This window comes from Ustilaginoidea virens, chromosome 4 (assembly GCF_000687475.1).
Source record: "Ustilaginoidea virens chromosome 4, complete sequence".
Lineage (NCBI taxonomy): Eukaryota > Fungi > Ascomycota > Sordariomycetes > Hypocreales > Clavicipitaceae > Ustilaginoidea > Ustilaginoidea virens.
In genome coordinates this window covers 3,130,955-3,145,717 of record NC_057319.1, presented here as the reverse complement: position 1 = coordinate 3,145,717, position 14,763 = coordinate 3,130,955, and the positions used below count along the sequence as shown (strand labels likewise).

At 52.5% G+C, this 14,763-nt stretch overlaps 4 protein-coding genes across 4 annotated transcripts; 1 reads left to right on the top strand and 3 right to left on the bottom strand.

Moving 5' to 3' along the window:
- Positions 1-141: 141 nt before the first annotated feature.
- On the bottom strand, positions 142-2,832 carry UV8b_05312 (uncharacterized protein; the record flags this gene model as incomplete). Its single annotated transcript, XM_043142809.1, has 5 exons — positions 142-231; positions 313-1,769; positions 1,944-2,147; positions 2,214-2,423; positions 2,526-2,832. 5 exons carry the CDS (start codon positions 2,830-2,832, stop codon positions 142-144), a joined length of 2,268 nt encoding a protein of 755 aa, XP_042998742.1.
- Positions 2,833-7,712: 4,880 nt separating this feature from the next.
- On the bottom strand, positions 7,713-9,156 carry UV8b_05311 (uncharacterized protein; the record flags this gene model as incomplete). The annotated part of the gene is made up of 5 exons (XM_043142808.1): positions 7,713-7,842; positions 7,920-8,123; positions 8,188-8,329; positions 8,381-8,892; positions 8,954-9,156. The coding sequence occupies 5 exons, from the start codon at positions 9,154-9,156 to the stop codon at positions 7,713-7,715; spliced, it is 1,191 nt and encodes a 396-aa protein (XP_042998741.1).
- Positions 9,157-10,936: 1,780 nt separating this feature from the next.
- UV8b_05310 (uncharacterized protein) lies at positions 10,937-11,904 on the top strand (the record flags this gene model as incomplete). Its single annotated transcript, XM_043142807.1, has 2 exons — positions 10,937-11,725; positions 11,794-11,904. The coding sequence occupies 2 exons, from the start codon at positions 10,937-10,939 to the stop codon at positions 11,902-11,904; spliced, it is 900 nt and encodes a 299-aa protein (XP_042998740.1).
- A 621-nt stretch (positions 11,905-12,525) lies between these two features.
- On the bottom strand, positions 12,526-13,291 carry UV8b_05309 (uncharacterized protein; the record flags this gene model as incomplete). The annotated part of the gene is made up of 3 exons (XM_043142806.1): positions 12,526-12,804; positions 13,146-13,218; positions 13,269-13,291. 3 exons carry the CDS (start codon positions 13,289-13,291, stop codon positions 12,526-12,528), a joined length of 375 nt encoding a protein of 124 aa, XP_042998739.1.
- Positions 13,292-14,763: the final 1,472 nt, after the last annotated feature.

The window sequence follows — 14,763 nt, the reverse complement described above, 5'->3', positions numbered from 1 at the left end:
AGGAGAAAAGAAAAAAAAAACCCCAAGTAAACGCCATTGCAATTGGGCCTACCCGAGGCCGGGCAATCAACCGGCATCTCCAGAACGCTGGCTTTTTCACTGGGTGATGGATGCCAACCGTGAAGCCCCAGCTCGCCGACCTTATTTGGCAAACCACGGAAACTTCTTCTTACTCGGTTCTATCGGCCCTGACGAGCAGCTCTCCACTTGCAGACTTCGTTGGTAAATTTCCTGCGCAGCATTCAGTCAGCTCAACTGTACAACCCAAGGACCAAGGATACAAAAGATGGATTCAACCGTGTTATGGCATACCTCATCATCCATGGGCATACGGCAGCCCAGAATGAGATCTCTTGCAATGTCATGCTTTGCCAAGTTTGGATAGACCGTCCCCTGGCTTTTCATGATGGGCAATAGAACCTCACCCAATACCTCAAACTTTTTCCAATTGACGCGGTCAACATCAGGCCCAACAAACGTCTTGCTACCTTCCTCGGCAGAGACCAAATCCCGTCTATGCAAAGGCATGAAGGGGATCCGCGGCAGAGGTGAGTTTTCCCATGCCAGTCTGTACGCAAAGTGACTCTTTTGGGTCCCCATGAGGATGACAAGTCTCGCGAATCGCTTCTGCACGTCAGCAGACACGAGGGCGCGAGTCTGTGCCAATCGGTGAATCGCGGTTCCGTTGATCCCTGCCAGCACGGCAGCCAGTCCGTGGTAGTTGTTTAGCTGTCGCAGTTTTAGCGCAATGTTCATGAATTTCTCCATCATTTGAGCCCGGTGCTTTGCTTTGTCGCGCAACAGGATCATGTTTGCCACCCATTTGGCGATGTGATTGAAGTGGTTGACCATGCGATTCACATTCCGCAAGCCCTTGCATTTGACCTTTTGGTTTGCGGACAAGTTGACATGCCGGAAAAAGTCGCGAACTCGTATGGAAGAGAACATTATCCAGTCAATTCTCGTGATCTCATCGGCAATATCATCGTCACCGATATCTATAAAGATGTGATAGCGAAGCTTGTTCATCGGCAGGTGATCAGACGGCTCCAGCAGTAAGGCCTGCCTTTCGTACTCCTCGTATGAATTGAACTGAAGATGATGGCCCGTCCTGCTTCCCCAATCGGCCCAATTGCTTTCCGTGCCTCCAGGTAATCCATCAGCTTCTGCGTTGTATTGCACTGTGCCGATTCCCTCGGAAAGATCATTTACCTCCTTGAATAGTATTCTACTGGCAATTTCATCGACAGAGTTGTCAGAGTGTGCCCAACCCGTATCATCATCTTCGACTACGTTCAAGTGGAGGTTTCGACGCATTTCCTGGGCAGCAATGGAGAAGATGGGCTCCGTAGACAAATGTTTGATAAAGTCCTCCAAGTTTCGCCTTGTGGCAGGACTCCCAAAGTCCCCAGGATAGAGGGAGACCCATTTGGCGACGACCTCGATGATTCGCAGTTGAGTTGCCGTTTTAGTGAGGTAGTGTGCAGCTTTGTCGTCTCGGACCTTGTCCAACCGCAGCAGGATTGCCGAGAAGAGCTTTCCCGGAGCGGCGAACTTTCGATATAGACACAAGAAGATGTCTGAGAAGTTGTTGTCCACCCTCGATAGTGGAGGGGCTAGTAATCGATCGACCAATTCCTCGAAGGTGACGCCCGTAATCCTGGGCTTCTCTAATATGGCTTCATCCCCGCGTTGCAGGATAGGGATGTCGTTGGAGTCCGGTTCAGCGTCGAAAAAGGAGTCATTTGTTGATTTATCAAGACGACATCCTAGCATAAAACAGTCAGTCAAGCGCCCGGACGAATTTTGGCTCAGTAGCAGGATCTGTGGGTTTGTTTTAAAGTAAAGTAAAAGTAAATTAAAAAAAAAAAAAAAAAAAAAGAGAGAGAGAGAGAGAGAGAGAGAGAGACAAAAGAACAAGAAGCAGAAATGAGCATGCTTACCTGTTCGAGGATTTGTTGAAGCCTGGGTTCGAAGATTAATCTCGGTGGGCTGCTGGCTGGGAAATGATCGTAAAATGGCAAAGTCGGAGCTAGCACGACTGTGCTTGCTATGCTCACTGATTGGTCTTCCTCCCGCAGCATCGGGTGCTTCGAAATGTATAGCGGATTTGGCTCGCCTTCTCGGAACCGTTTCACCCGTCTCGTCTGCTCGAGGCGGTCAACAAAACGATACCCAAGGACAGAGATGTGGGCTCGTCCAATGTTACAGACCCCGTCTATTCATGATGGCAGCTCGAACGACGCCTTGCAGACAAGCCCTGGAAATTTCCGGTCGGTCTATGGAGATCTTGTAGTGGCCGATGCAAGGCTTGAAGAGCTTGTGCTTGGCTACATCGTCGGCGTGCACATCCCAGTCGGTTTCCGGACAGTCGCACTTGCAGGCACCCAGCAGGGCAGGAAGGCCGAAATCTGTGAGAGAGGCTGTCAGGGAGTACAGTATTAGTCTCTGTAGCCCAAGTCCACACGACGGCGCGCCGCTGCAATTCAATGGACAGGAGCGGGTGAGGGCGGAAACGGGCATACCAATGGTGTCGGCAAGAGGGCGAAGAGACGCTTGAGACATGACATCGTATAACAGTAAAACGGCGTCAAAACGAGGCGCGACATGGCCGTCGACCTGCTTGGGCCATTGCATGGGTGGGGATGCGTTCAGTTCGCAATGTTGGAGATGCAGCTCGTGAAGCGTCACCGAGTACGTGACTTGGTCAAGCACCAGGCGAATGGTGGATGGGGTCGTGGCTAGTGGACTGTCCAAGCCCAGAGCCTGCTGAACGAAGGTTGACTTGCCTACAGCATCAGCGCCAATGATGGCGATGCTGTAACTCTCCATTGCGGAGACGGGATGTGCCCAGACTGGAAAGGAATGAAGGACAAGTCGTCAGCAAGTAAAAGAAACTTGACACGATCAGATCAATATGTCGAGGTTCTTTCCGGGGCTCGAGGGCAGGCCGCAGTTGCCGCCGCAGTGGGCATCCGTCAGTGAGTCGCTAAACCACTCTCGGCCCCTGGGGGTGAAGGGCGGGGGTGAAGGGGGAGGGGGGGGCCAGCTCGAGTGGGGCGGGAAGGCAAGCCGTCCGTCAACAACAACACACATACGGATGGATGGATACTGACCGTTCTGACAAGGGCCCGATTACCAACGACTTCTCGACGTTGAACGTATTTGTCGTCATGGCTTCGGTGCCGCGGCTACGGTTGAAGCACTCTGTGCCGTGGCACCCACTGCCGACTTTGGAGTATGGAATCGCTGAAAAAAAAGGGTCATCACAACGGGGGCGGAACGGTGGCGCGGTCGTCTTGGCTCGGTGGTTTGGTTGGCAACAAGCCCGTCGAGTTGGATTGGGCCTGGCCGGTCTGTGTCGAGTCTGCACTGCTGCCTGTGCTGCCTGCGCTGCTACTGGGCGTTTGTGCTTGGCACTCGATGTTCTTGGTGGTTGGAGTCGTGGCGCCTGAGATGTTACTTTGGTACTCGGCACTTTGTACGGAGTAGGGAGAAAAGACGCGGGGGATCCGGGACATGGGTTTGTCCTAGGGGGTCTTTGCATCACGGATGGCTAGTCCGTAGAGCCCTTCGACTACATCATCTCAGCGGCAGCCTATCGGCGCGGTGAAGATGAGGTTAGGCTGGAGATGGCCACGAAGCAGGGCGTGGGATGCGCAGCGACAAGGCCTCTGGACAATGGACAAAGGTGTCTGGTGTGCGTACGGACCGGACCTTCCATGACACTCGCTGCATGTGTGCGAGCACAAAGCAGCTGCCGAGGGGCTGAGGGTTGCATGGAATGTGGGGAACAGACGGAACAAAGGCGCTGACCCCATGATCTTTCTGATCTTTCCCCGAGATTGAGACTTGAGACAAGTGTGACGAGACACCGGACATTCTATCGCAGCTGATAGCCCTCGGAGGCTGGAGCCCCGGACCCTGCCTGGACCCTAGCTAGGGGAGAGGCTGCTTGCTTCCTAACAGAGCACTCGTGGCTTGCGGCGTAGCCTCTGTAAGACGGCCGACAACATCTGTCCGAAAGTGAATACATTCGCATCTATGCCTACCATGTAGTTGGACATGGTTGTCAATACAATGTGCTCTGTGGTCAATCCAAGGCCGATGAGCTGCGCGTCCGGCGGTGGGGTCGGATGTACTAGTCCGTAGCTTGTCCGGTGTCGAGCAGAACTCGAGATTCGGGTTGTGGCACCCAGGCAGGCCTCTTCCCCAACCATTGATGATGGAACCATCGGAGAGTGCCAATAGGCATGCTGTCTCGGTAATTTTGGCCGCAAGGTCATGGTCATGTCTGGTCACAGTTGCCATGTGGGGAAGGGTTAAAAGCTTCTCCCCACCCATCTGAATTAGCTTGAACGCATCTGACGGTCCAGCGGCCCCAGCCTACTGAAGTGACTCGCGACTCGTGACTCGTGGGGATGCAGGAACTAAACCTTCCAATGGTTCACGTCAATTTGTTTGGGCGATTTGACATTTCATTTCCCTCCTTTTTTTCTGATTCGGAGCTGGTCTGAGGTGGGGGAAGGCGAGGTGGAGAAGGCTAACCGTGCGGATAACGATAACATGCATGCAACCAGCCCAGACGCAATGCTTGTTATTACGTAAAAGCGTATGTAATCCGAGTACTGAGTACGGGGTATTACATAACATTAAAGGAAAGTGCTGGGTCACGGTATGTAAGGTATGCAAGGTACCTAAGTAGGTACCTTATGTAAAGCCAGCAGCCGAGGCAGGCGCTGAAAACAAGCAAGAGGCCGGGAAACAAGAAAGCGGCCTCGATCTATCCCTCTGTCCCCGTTGCTTCAGTCGCAAACCCACCGTGGCAGCACGGGTTACATTGCTTCATTTTCTCGTCATTATAGAATGATGCAGCCGAAACCATGGCTTCATTTCATACCCTTCATACCCTTCATCCCCAGGCAGTGAGGGCATTGCTACCTCCAAGAGGTACTGTGCCTACCTACCTCCTTAGGTAGGTACCTAGGTACCTACAGGAGGTATGCAAGGTACCTAAGGTATGTTTTGTTCTGAACCAAGACCTTGCAGCAAATCAAGGCCTCCAGTCAAGTTTCACGGCCCCAGGAGTGTTCAATGTTTTCTCTCACCTCTTGCCCGCAGCCATTTCCATCCGTTGCCGTCCAATGGGACCGCAGGAGGCGGCCGCCATCCCTGCAAAACCCCCCCTTCTGCCCCGGCGAAATCTCCGGCGCATTGTCTGCCAGCGACGGGGACTAGAGTTCGATTCCTAGCACGTCCAGCGGTCCAAGCCTCCAACCAAGAAAACAATGACGGTTGACCAAAAGCAAAGCCGGAGGGGAGGGTAGCCATGTGTCCATTTCAGACTTGCGGGATTATCTCAACCTTAAATACGACCCGACACGTCAATCGTACTCTGGAGCGGAGTCCGCAGTACGTACTCCGTACTCCGTACTCCGTCGTACAATGCTGCTGTATCCGTAGGTACCGGGTTACCCTACCTACCCCTTGCGCGAACCGACCCCGACACACACACACCGCGCTGGTCCGCGCAACCCAACCATGTTTAATTCAAATCCAAGGTTTGCTCCATTCTTCTCTCGGCCGATCCACACTGCTGCGGGCCGACCGTGCTGCGTCTGCTTGTTGCTTCTTGTCCAATGCCAGACGCTGTCCTGTCACGGTGGGTCACGGGCCAGCTCAGTACAGGAACCCGCCGCAGGGGGGTGCCGCACCGCACTTGGCAAGGTACATGGATGTACTTTACCTACCAGCTACCGGCTAGCAGCTACCCGCGCCAGATTCCAGATTCCAGACTCCCAAAGTCCAGGTACGCAGCGCTTTGTACAGAGCACTTCCCGTCCCGAGTCCCGAGTACGGAGAACGCAACGCTTGCGCAACAGCTGCGGCATAAATCCAGACGAACCCCCAAACCCCCAAACCCAAACCCAAACCCAAACCCCCCCCCCCCCCCGGCGCCGAAGCAACCCTGCGACTTGCCCTCGCTCGACTGTGTTATTTTCCTTCCGGCCGTCTTGCAGCTTTGCTTGGTGGCTCGACATGGGGGGCAAAAATGTTCCGAGTGAGATCAAAGACTAGGCGGCGCCTTGGTCCCGCCCGCCTTGCATGCATGATTCAGGCCCGGTCGCCCGCCTGGTCGCCTGATCGTTGATCCCCCGTTGCAGACGGCGATGCGTGGGCCGTTCGCGTTCGGCGTTGCTGGCTTTGGTTGGTTCCGCGTCCTGGAGATCCATACGTCCGTACGGAGAAGGGGGCCCTTGTTCTCTGTTTTTGACTTTCAGGCTCTGGGTACGGAGTAGTCCGTAACGACTCTGAACCGGACTGAGAGCGTCTAATCCGTTTAGTACATTCGTCCGCGTCCAGGCTAGGCGCTTGTGGCGTTGTTGCTCCATCCCTTGCCGGCTCGACAACCATGGAGCATGCCGGCATGGAATGACTTTTGTTGTTGTTTCTTTTTGTTTCTTTTCCCCTGTTGCCAATCTCGATAGCTAATACCTCGTTAATACCTTGCACATCCCCTTGCGGCAGTGTCTCTTGTGCTCTCCAAGCAATCTTCTCTCGTTGACGAGACTCACAGGAAACTTGAGAGACTCAAAGAGACTCACAGGAGACTCACAGGAGACTCATTCCTTGCATGTGTTGGGTTCCGATTCTCCAATCTGGCTGAGCTGCTTGCATCTATCCGTCTCTGCCTTTGCCCGTGCTTGGGCCTCGGTAAACCGGTCACCACATCGCTATCCCCCCCCAAACAGACGATGCTGGCGCCAAGCAACTGAAGCGATTCTTTGATTCTCTCCGGCACTGTTTCCCCCCCATATCCAGGTTCTCTTCATCTCCCCCGCACTCGGGTGCTAAGCAGCGTTTCATACCAACGGCTACAAGGGAAGCCGTTGGAACCCAGTCCACGCCAACATGCTGGCCAGCGTCGGTTACCAAATCGATCACAGGATGCCGGCAAGGCCAAAGCATAAAGGCATCAGAGTACCATCCAACGCCAACTCGCGGCCGGCGAAATCACAGCCGGTAGATGCGCAGGAGCTGACCGAGAGGTTATTCGTCGTTCTTGCCGAGCAAAAGGCACGCTCACAAGGAAAGCCATGTGTCACGGCCGGAGCCGAAAGGTTGGCCAAGACGAAGGCGGTTTCTCGGCCAAAGGCGTCCGTTGTCCACGCATCGTCAATAGCCGTCACCAGCACCAGCACCAGCACCAGCACCAGCATGAGCACCACCAGCAGACGCGACGTTCCATTGAGCCACGACACAGAAAAGCCGGCCCCCCGCGCAGAGCTCTCTCGCGAAGACGAGGCAAAAACTTCAAGCATCAAAAGACGCGGCAAAACGAATGGCAATAACGCCCGTGTGGATGGTGAGCCAGATTGTTGTTCCTTTTACCGCCATGTTCCTCAGGTAGCCGCCTCTCAATTCACCACCACGACGACGACGACGACGACGACTGTCGAAGCATCGACTGCCATACATAAAGTGCCTAGGCAAGCTATCAAGTTCCACACAGACAATTCGAATGCCAATCAGGCAACAAGGGCGACCAAGTTTCAAGGCTCTCCATGCGACCAGGCCAAAGCTATCAGACGAGCTCGAAGTATGCACGAGAGACAGCATGAAAGAAATCGGCTTCTTGAACGAGCCCTGCCGATAACTCCCGAGTTAGAGGCTTGTCTGCACTTCCTGCCTCATCATCACAACCTCAAGACTCATACGTGGCAAGCTAAAGGAAGGGATGGCGCGGGCAAGACGGCCAGGAGAATGAGCACCGGGAGTATTATAGGACCTCCCCAGCCTCCTTCACTTAATCCCTTGGACATTGCGGATTCCTTCCCGCCACTGGAAAAGCGTGAGGTGACTGGTGAAGTATATCGGCGCCGCGTGGACTGGACGCAGAGCGATGAGGCAACACCAACCCAGAACAAAACAACTTCTTTTGTTGTCGTCTCCACCGCATCTTCTTCCAAACATTCCGAGCTGAGGAAACGGGAATCGAAATGGACATTGAAGGGTCGTCTCGGGGGTTTCGGACGTTATGGCAGAGACGACAAGATACCTTCCCCACCCGAGGAAAGGGTACTGCACGACTCGTCATCATCAAAGTGTGCCAAAAGCAACTTCTTTTCACGGTTCAAACGTTAGTCGGAATGCTGAGATGCGGAACGCGCGGGAGAGCCGCCGTACCTTTTTGGTAAAATGTGCAAGTGATGCATGACATCCCAATGGGCTTTCTCGAGCAAGATCAAGATGGATAGAAAACCTGGGTGATGCTTCAATAGCAGTTCCGGGGTCCACATGGTTTCATGGTTAGGCAACCTGATCCGCTCTGAAAGTAGCAGTGATTGCGTCGACGATGACCTTGCTTAATGTTTCTCACGTTCCATCAGCTGTTCGATCAATCTGCCATCTTCTTGAGCAGACTGCTGCTGGATAAAAGACGAAAGTTGCCCATTCGTGTCCTGACCATTGATAAGGTGGAGAATAAGTTCCGAGTATTCTCGAACAGCATCGCCTGCCTCTCCATCAGCTCTGCGAGCTTTGCGTAAGGCCTCCTTGCCATTCCTGATGCCAACATCATGGTTCCAGCCGTCCTTCTTGTTTATGCCATGCATCAGCGACGCCGGTAATCTCTTGTCGGCGGCTTCTAGAGGGGGTTGTGTTGCCGCATATATTTCGGATAACTGTTCACTCAGGCGCGGATATCTACGGAACAGGAGTTGAAGCTTCTCTGAGGTATCCAGCGCATGAAATGGATTGGAGGGGTCTGGCTTAGGGACAGGCGCGACTGCATTGCTCGTTTGCCGGATGTCAGACCTTATGGTTGTTGGCTTGGGCTCGACATCGGGGGGGTGGTTCTCTTGATGTGTTTTGTTACAAGCGACTGAACAGCTTCTCCATGGTCAGCGACCAGGCTAGGTGGCCATGACTGAGCATCGGGTAGTACACATACTGAGGTAGATAACAGCGAGGGCATTTGTACTTGGCTGGGAGCTTGTTGCACACCCCACACAATGTAGGGCCTTTCGTTTCAGGTGCCGAAGGCGACGATGTTGGAATTCGAGTAATGCTTGCGTCATTGGCAATGCTCTTCTCAGCTTGTGGGACGGTGGCCAAACTCGCGTGTATTGCATCTGCAGCGTTTTGGTGCTCCATGTTGTCAGGAATACCTGAGCCACTAGAGCTTGTGTGGAGATTGCTGGCAAAGCCAAAAGTGTCTAGTCGTCGTGAATGAACCGTCGTTTACTGTTCCACACCGGGACGCATGCTACAGGAGGTAGACGGAACCGCTTGATGACTTGTAATGCTGGAACCAAAATGCCTGGAAAATGGTAAACAGGGGGAAAGTCCAAGGCAGACGAGAGTTAAGTTTGAAGATGTTGTGTCAGGTGACTTGGCCCCATATCAGGTTAGATCCACAAGACCGATAAAGCTTGCTGGTTTTATTCCCCATGAGGAACGTATTTACTACTTGTTTATTCTACCCTTGACCACGTTTTTCTTGTCAAGTTCAAGTTTCCTTTCATTTCCACAGGAATTTTCGAAACATCCCTACTATTAACAATGGTACGGCATTAGAACGCATGGACCGAGTTCTGCATGAGATAGCATCAGTCCGCCAGGAGGTTCATTTAGACTTTGTATCATTCCACCAAGGAATTTGACGCGAAGTTCCAAGCAATGAACAAGAATAATTCTGCGTCACGACTAGCCAACCAATGGGCAATATCAGGGGAGATGTCGCTATCGCCAATGTATAATATCTACAGGCCATGAGATAGCCAATTGTCCCAGAACATTGGCTGCTCTGGAGCAGTGCAATAGTAAGTATCTTGAATAAGAAACCAGACTTTATAAATACCTAGTCATCAACGTTTGTTCATCTAGGTTCAAGAGCTAGTAGCATACTAAGTGAGCTAGGAGAGCCTATCTCTAGACCACTTGAAGAAAAACAGAAGCGACCAAGATCAGCGTTTGGGGTTCGATTTCATGTACCCCATTGACTGTGCCAAGGTGGCAGCTTTTATAACAGGCCAGGGTTTGAGCCAAAGAAAACCGTACATTGAAGAGTACATCAGCCGACCAAGAAATAGCAGGATGGTATAAATACTAGCAATTTCCGGATTTGCAAAAGGCTACATCTGGGCACATAGGGCGCTATAAGGCTATTCCCGCTAATTAGGCCTAGGAGCTACCTTTTTTCAAGGCAGACGAAAAATGCGTCATCTAGAGTATTTACGCTTGAGATGCCATTTGGCTGGCTCTATTAGAGATGCCGGAATTCCTACTATAGTATTTTGGTGACGACGGTTTGGCGGCTAGGTCTGTTGCTAAGGAGGTATGGTTATGCAGCAGAAGAAAGTGGGTCCCACACAAAAGCTGCACCTTAGCAACAGTTCAGGGGATACAGGCAGTACCAGTGCGTCCATAAAACAGATGCTGCCAGAATGCGGCTCCCGGACAATTGTAATAATAGTGGATTTGCCTAAAAATAACACTTTTTTTTTTTTTCTTTTCTAGTAGCCCCTTATTTCTACCACCGAAAGCGCCATGAAAAAAACAGGCCCTCGATAACGCTTCGGACCAGTGAGAAATCCATTGCTTTCAAGAGACTCGCAGCGCCACGTGCTTGGGGTGGGTCTCGCAAAGTCAACGAACAGCTGTCAGGGATTTGCAGAACCGCCCCAGTTTGCTTTGCGTCACAGAGCTCCAATTACTAATGACCGATGCGCCAGGAACCTCTGTCCAACCACCCACCAATGCCTTTTTCCTTTCCGCCACAGAACCACGGCTTGACATCTCCTCCACGGCGACACTACACGTCTCGTTCACGTCTCCTTCAAGCCTCCTACAGGACTATAAATCTTTGAAATAGTGCGCAATGAGAATACCCTAGGTTCATGCGCGTTTTGAAGAGCCGACCATAGAGACAAATATGACCAAGTGTCTACCGTCCGCAACCCCGAGGGTTTTATGCCGGGCCGTTTGGCCAGCAACACGTCGAGCTCTGCCGACCCGGCAAGGGACGTGCCAAAATAGCCACTCTAGCATCAGAAACGCTTCGACTCGCAGCTTCAATGTCTTTGCTGGCTCGTCCCGGCGGCCAGTAGTCCCTCGTCGCCACCTGCCAAATCTAGTCGTCGGCGGCGTCCGCAATATCTTCATTCAAACAGAAAACACCCCGAATCCCGACGCACTGAAGTTCCTTCCAAATCACCCCGTCGTTCCCAAAAGCTTTGGCACGCCTTTCATTGAGTACCTGAATCCACGATCAACCATATCTCCTCCTCATCCGTCTCCCCTGGCCGCGAAGCTTATGAACATTGATGGGATAACATCAGTCTTCTACGGGACGGACTTTATCACGGTGACCAAAGCAGGCGATGCAAACTGGGCGCATATTCGACCAGAGGTCTTTGCTTTGATTACCGAGGCAATCACCTCGGGTGAGACTCTCGTCAGCGCCGCGGAGCGTAAAGAGGTAGACGAGCAGGTCGAGCAGGATAGCTTGGCCTACAATGAGAACGACAGTGAGGTTGTCGGCATGATCAAGGAGCTGCTGGAAACCAGGATCAGGCCTGCTATCCAAGAAGACGGCGGCGACATTGAGTTTCGTGGCTTCGAGGATGGGTATGTCAAGTTGAAGCTTCGGGGCGCTTGCAGAACGTGCGACTCGAGCACGGTTACGCTTAAAAATGGCATAGAGGGCATGTTGATGCATTACGTACGTGCATCCTTCCCACCTTTTTGCCCTTTTATGATGTCCCATTTCGCTGACATGCAATTTTACAGATTGAGGAAGTCAAAGGTGTCCACCAAATTCTTGATCAAGAAGAGGAAATTGCTGCTGAAGAATTTGCAAAGTTTGAGGAAAAATTAAAGCAGCAAAGGGGTGCTCAATAATGAATGTCTCAGAAAATGACTGAGGGGATGAAACGTACAACGTCTTGGGCATGTAACCATGGAGTCTTTTGTGCCCACCAAGCCCATGACAGGGAGGAGAAGCGTGGTTTGCGTCATTTTTCCACATGTGCTACAAATAGAGAGACTTTCCCACTTACTTGAGGATCTTGTTTGCTGTCGATTGACGAACGAAATTAAGATGCTGACGCTCGGGGCTTGTGCTCAGCTGTAGCCGCAACATGGACAACCTAGGTCCTAGGTCACGGTAGAGTCTGTGCATTCTTTGACCTCTCGGCTTCTGCAAAAAAATAAAAATAAAAATAAAAATAAAAAAGAAGAAGAAGAAGAAGAAGAAGAAGAGGCGTGGCACAAGTCGCAGTCAGTACGTAGCACTCCGTACAGCAAGACAGCCTTGGAGCTGACTGAACGCCATTACGGAGCACAGGCATGCAGCCATTCGCCGTCGACTTGATTAATGGTTTGAGAGTCTGCAGCTAGCTGTTTCGGAGCAAGCCCGCGTTTCTTGATGCACGTGGGCGGTATGGAAACGGAAGGGTCGTGGGAAAACGTCCGATATAATAGGTTTGGTAAGTTTGCCTGTCCTATGACTCGTATCAAAGGTTACCGAACCAGTCGAGGACGACGAGATGGCATTTGCCGGGCTGGGGTGACACTGGACATGGATGCTGCTTGGGGGTGCCAATGGAACGGAGTCGACGCGTATTCATAGCGGGGTGTTTTTTGTTCTTGCACGGCCATTCTTGATGGAAGGGTGTCAGTATGATTTGGCTGAAATTTCGCCGTCGATGGCTCCCCAGGTATCTTTTCGGGCCAGTCAGTTTCCATGGGACATGGCAGGTATATCGAAGTCGAAGTCGACGTGCTCAGTCGCAAGGAGACCTAGACAAGTGAGCTCGGCTCGAGAGTCATCTAGAGAGTCATCTAGAGAGTCATGGTTTTGTTCCTCATCATGTGGCGCCGAGGAGGTTTTCTGCGCAGACACCTTACGCAGCTCTCCCGCCTCGAAAGCTGGGTAGGTATGGTGCCATGACAAATGGCATGACCAGGTGACTGCAGAGTCCAAGCCACGGCCCACGGGCTGGGGGGAGAGCGGGGTTTAGTGTGGGCACGAGCATGAGATTGCGGGGGTGACGGCTAGGTGCGAAGGCAGAGAGGTGAGGTACCATCCTTCATGATGCGTTGAGTACCTAAGGTAGGTACCTAGTAGGTATACTCCGTACACCAAGACTGTATGCCAAGGTTGGTTGGGAAGCAACGGATCGATGAGCTTCCAAAGTAAAAACGTACGCGTAGCTACCATACCTTATGTCAATACATACCATCAACAAGTGAAGGGTACCTACCTCGTGGTAAAATTTGAGGACATCAAGTTGTTGGGTGGCTCCTGCCCGCTAAAAGGTGCATACGCACACGGCCATGGCAACCCCCTTTTCCTTTTCCTTTTCCTTTTCCTTTTCCTCTGTCCGAAGCTTCCCATCCCGTGCAGGAGGCAAGCAAGAATGCCCTCCGTCTGTCTGCGTGCTCAGAGGCCATGGACATGGAGCGCAGTCAAAGTCCACTCACATCACCATGACGGGCCATGACACCCATCACGAGCATGGTGGCCTGACTGGCTCAAAGGAGGGGGCGGCAGCACGTCGCCACAACTTACAGGTGACAACATGAAGCTTTGTTGGAATTGAATGCAGCCACTTCTCGTTGCGTGCCGAACAAATCAGATGGGAACAGTGGGCCCCCCAGCCTCTCTTCATTGCTGCAACTCTGACGCATGGGCGTCTTTGATATATGCGTTCAAAGTTGCAATGATGCAAAACCAAGCCCAAAGTTTGCCGCCTCTGTTTATCCGGACCAACCAGAGACTGCGGCCGGATAGAAGCACGGGGATCTTGTTCCCTTTTGCTACGGAGGATATCCCCCTGCTATTACACAACATTGAACGCCTTTAGGTTAGGTAGATCAGAGACTTGCTGGAATACATGACGACCAGGGCGACCAGCACGTCTGTCTGAGTCTGGTTGTCCAACCTTCAACCTGTGCCTGATGATTTTCTCAACGGGGCAGTCCCGCTCGTGCTCCAACGCCAGTGCCTTCTAGTTGCCATCAACATAGCAACGAGTATTGAAACATTGAGCCTCGTGGGGTTTTGCTGCTATGTATGCTAGTAGTACATGTGCGTCTCTAGGTACGTTACCTCGGAGAAGCTTGAACGATCAAGTATCAAAATGCCCATTTGCCCGTGGTACATTAAATTTGGAATTATGCTTTCCTCGGGGGGATGCAAGGATAAGTCAGCCATGCTAATCCCATTTCATCGACTTCTGGATCCTATGCCCTTAGTGCTGGTTCCGGTCATCAAGCCGCACGCCACAACCTGGGCGGAAAGCAGGGGAGGGCGGGTGGGTGGCCAGGCTGATAAAATTATGGCAGGCCTCGGGCATGGGGAGCTTTGGAGGCTGGAGCGGCTGGAGCTGTCCAGTCCAGACTCCAGCGGCGGCCAGCAGCGGCCAGCAGCGGCCAGCCGGTCTAGCCAGCTTGGAAGCGTCAAGGTCCATGTCTGGTCTGGTCCAGTCTGGTGCGTGCTACGGAGTACATGTAGAGACTTTGGCAGAGTACTGGCGCCACCCGGCGGCCACCGCCCAGCGGCCAGACCAGCGAGACCACCCACCATTTCTTTCTTCACCACACCACCTTCACCAACCTTTTGGGTCGGGTCTGATGGTCTGATGGTGGTTTGGGTGTGCTCAAAAGTCTGCAGCCAGGATTCGCCATTCACACAATTCGACTTGGCGTTGCCAATGGGGGCTCCTCTGCTCGGACGGGCATGCCCAGCAGTCCAGT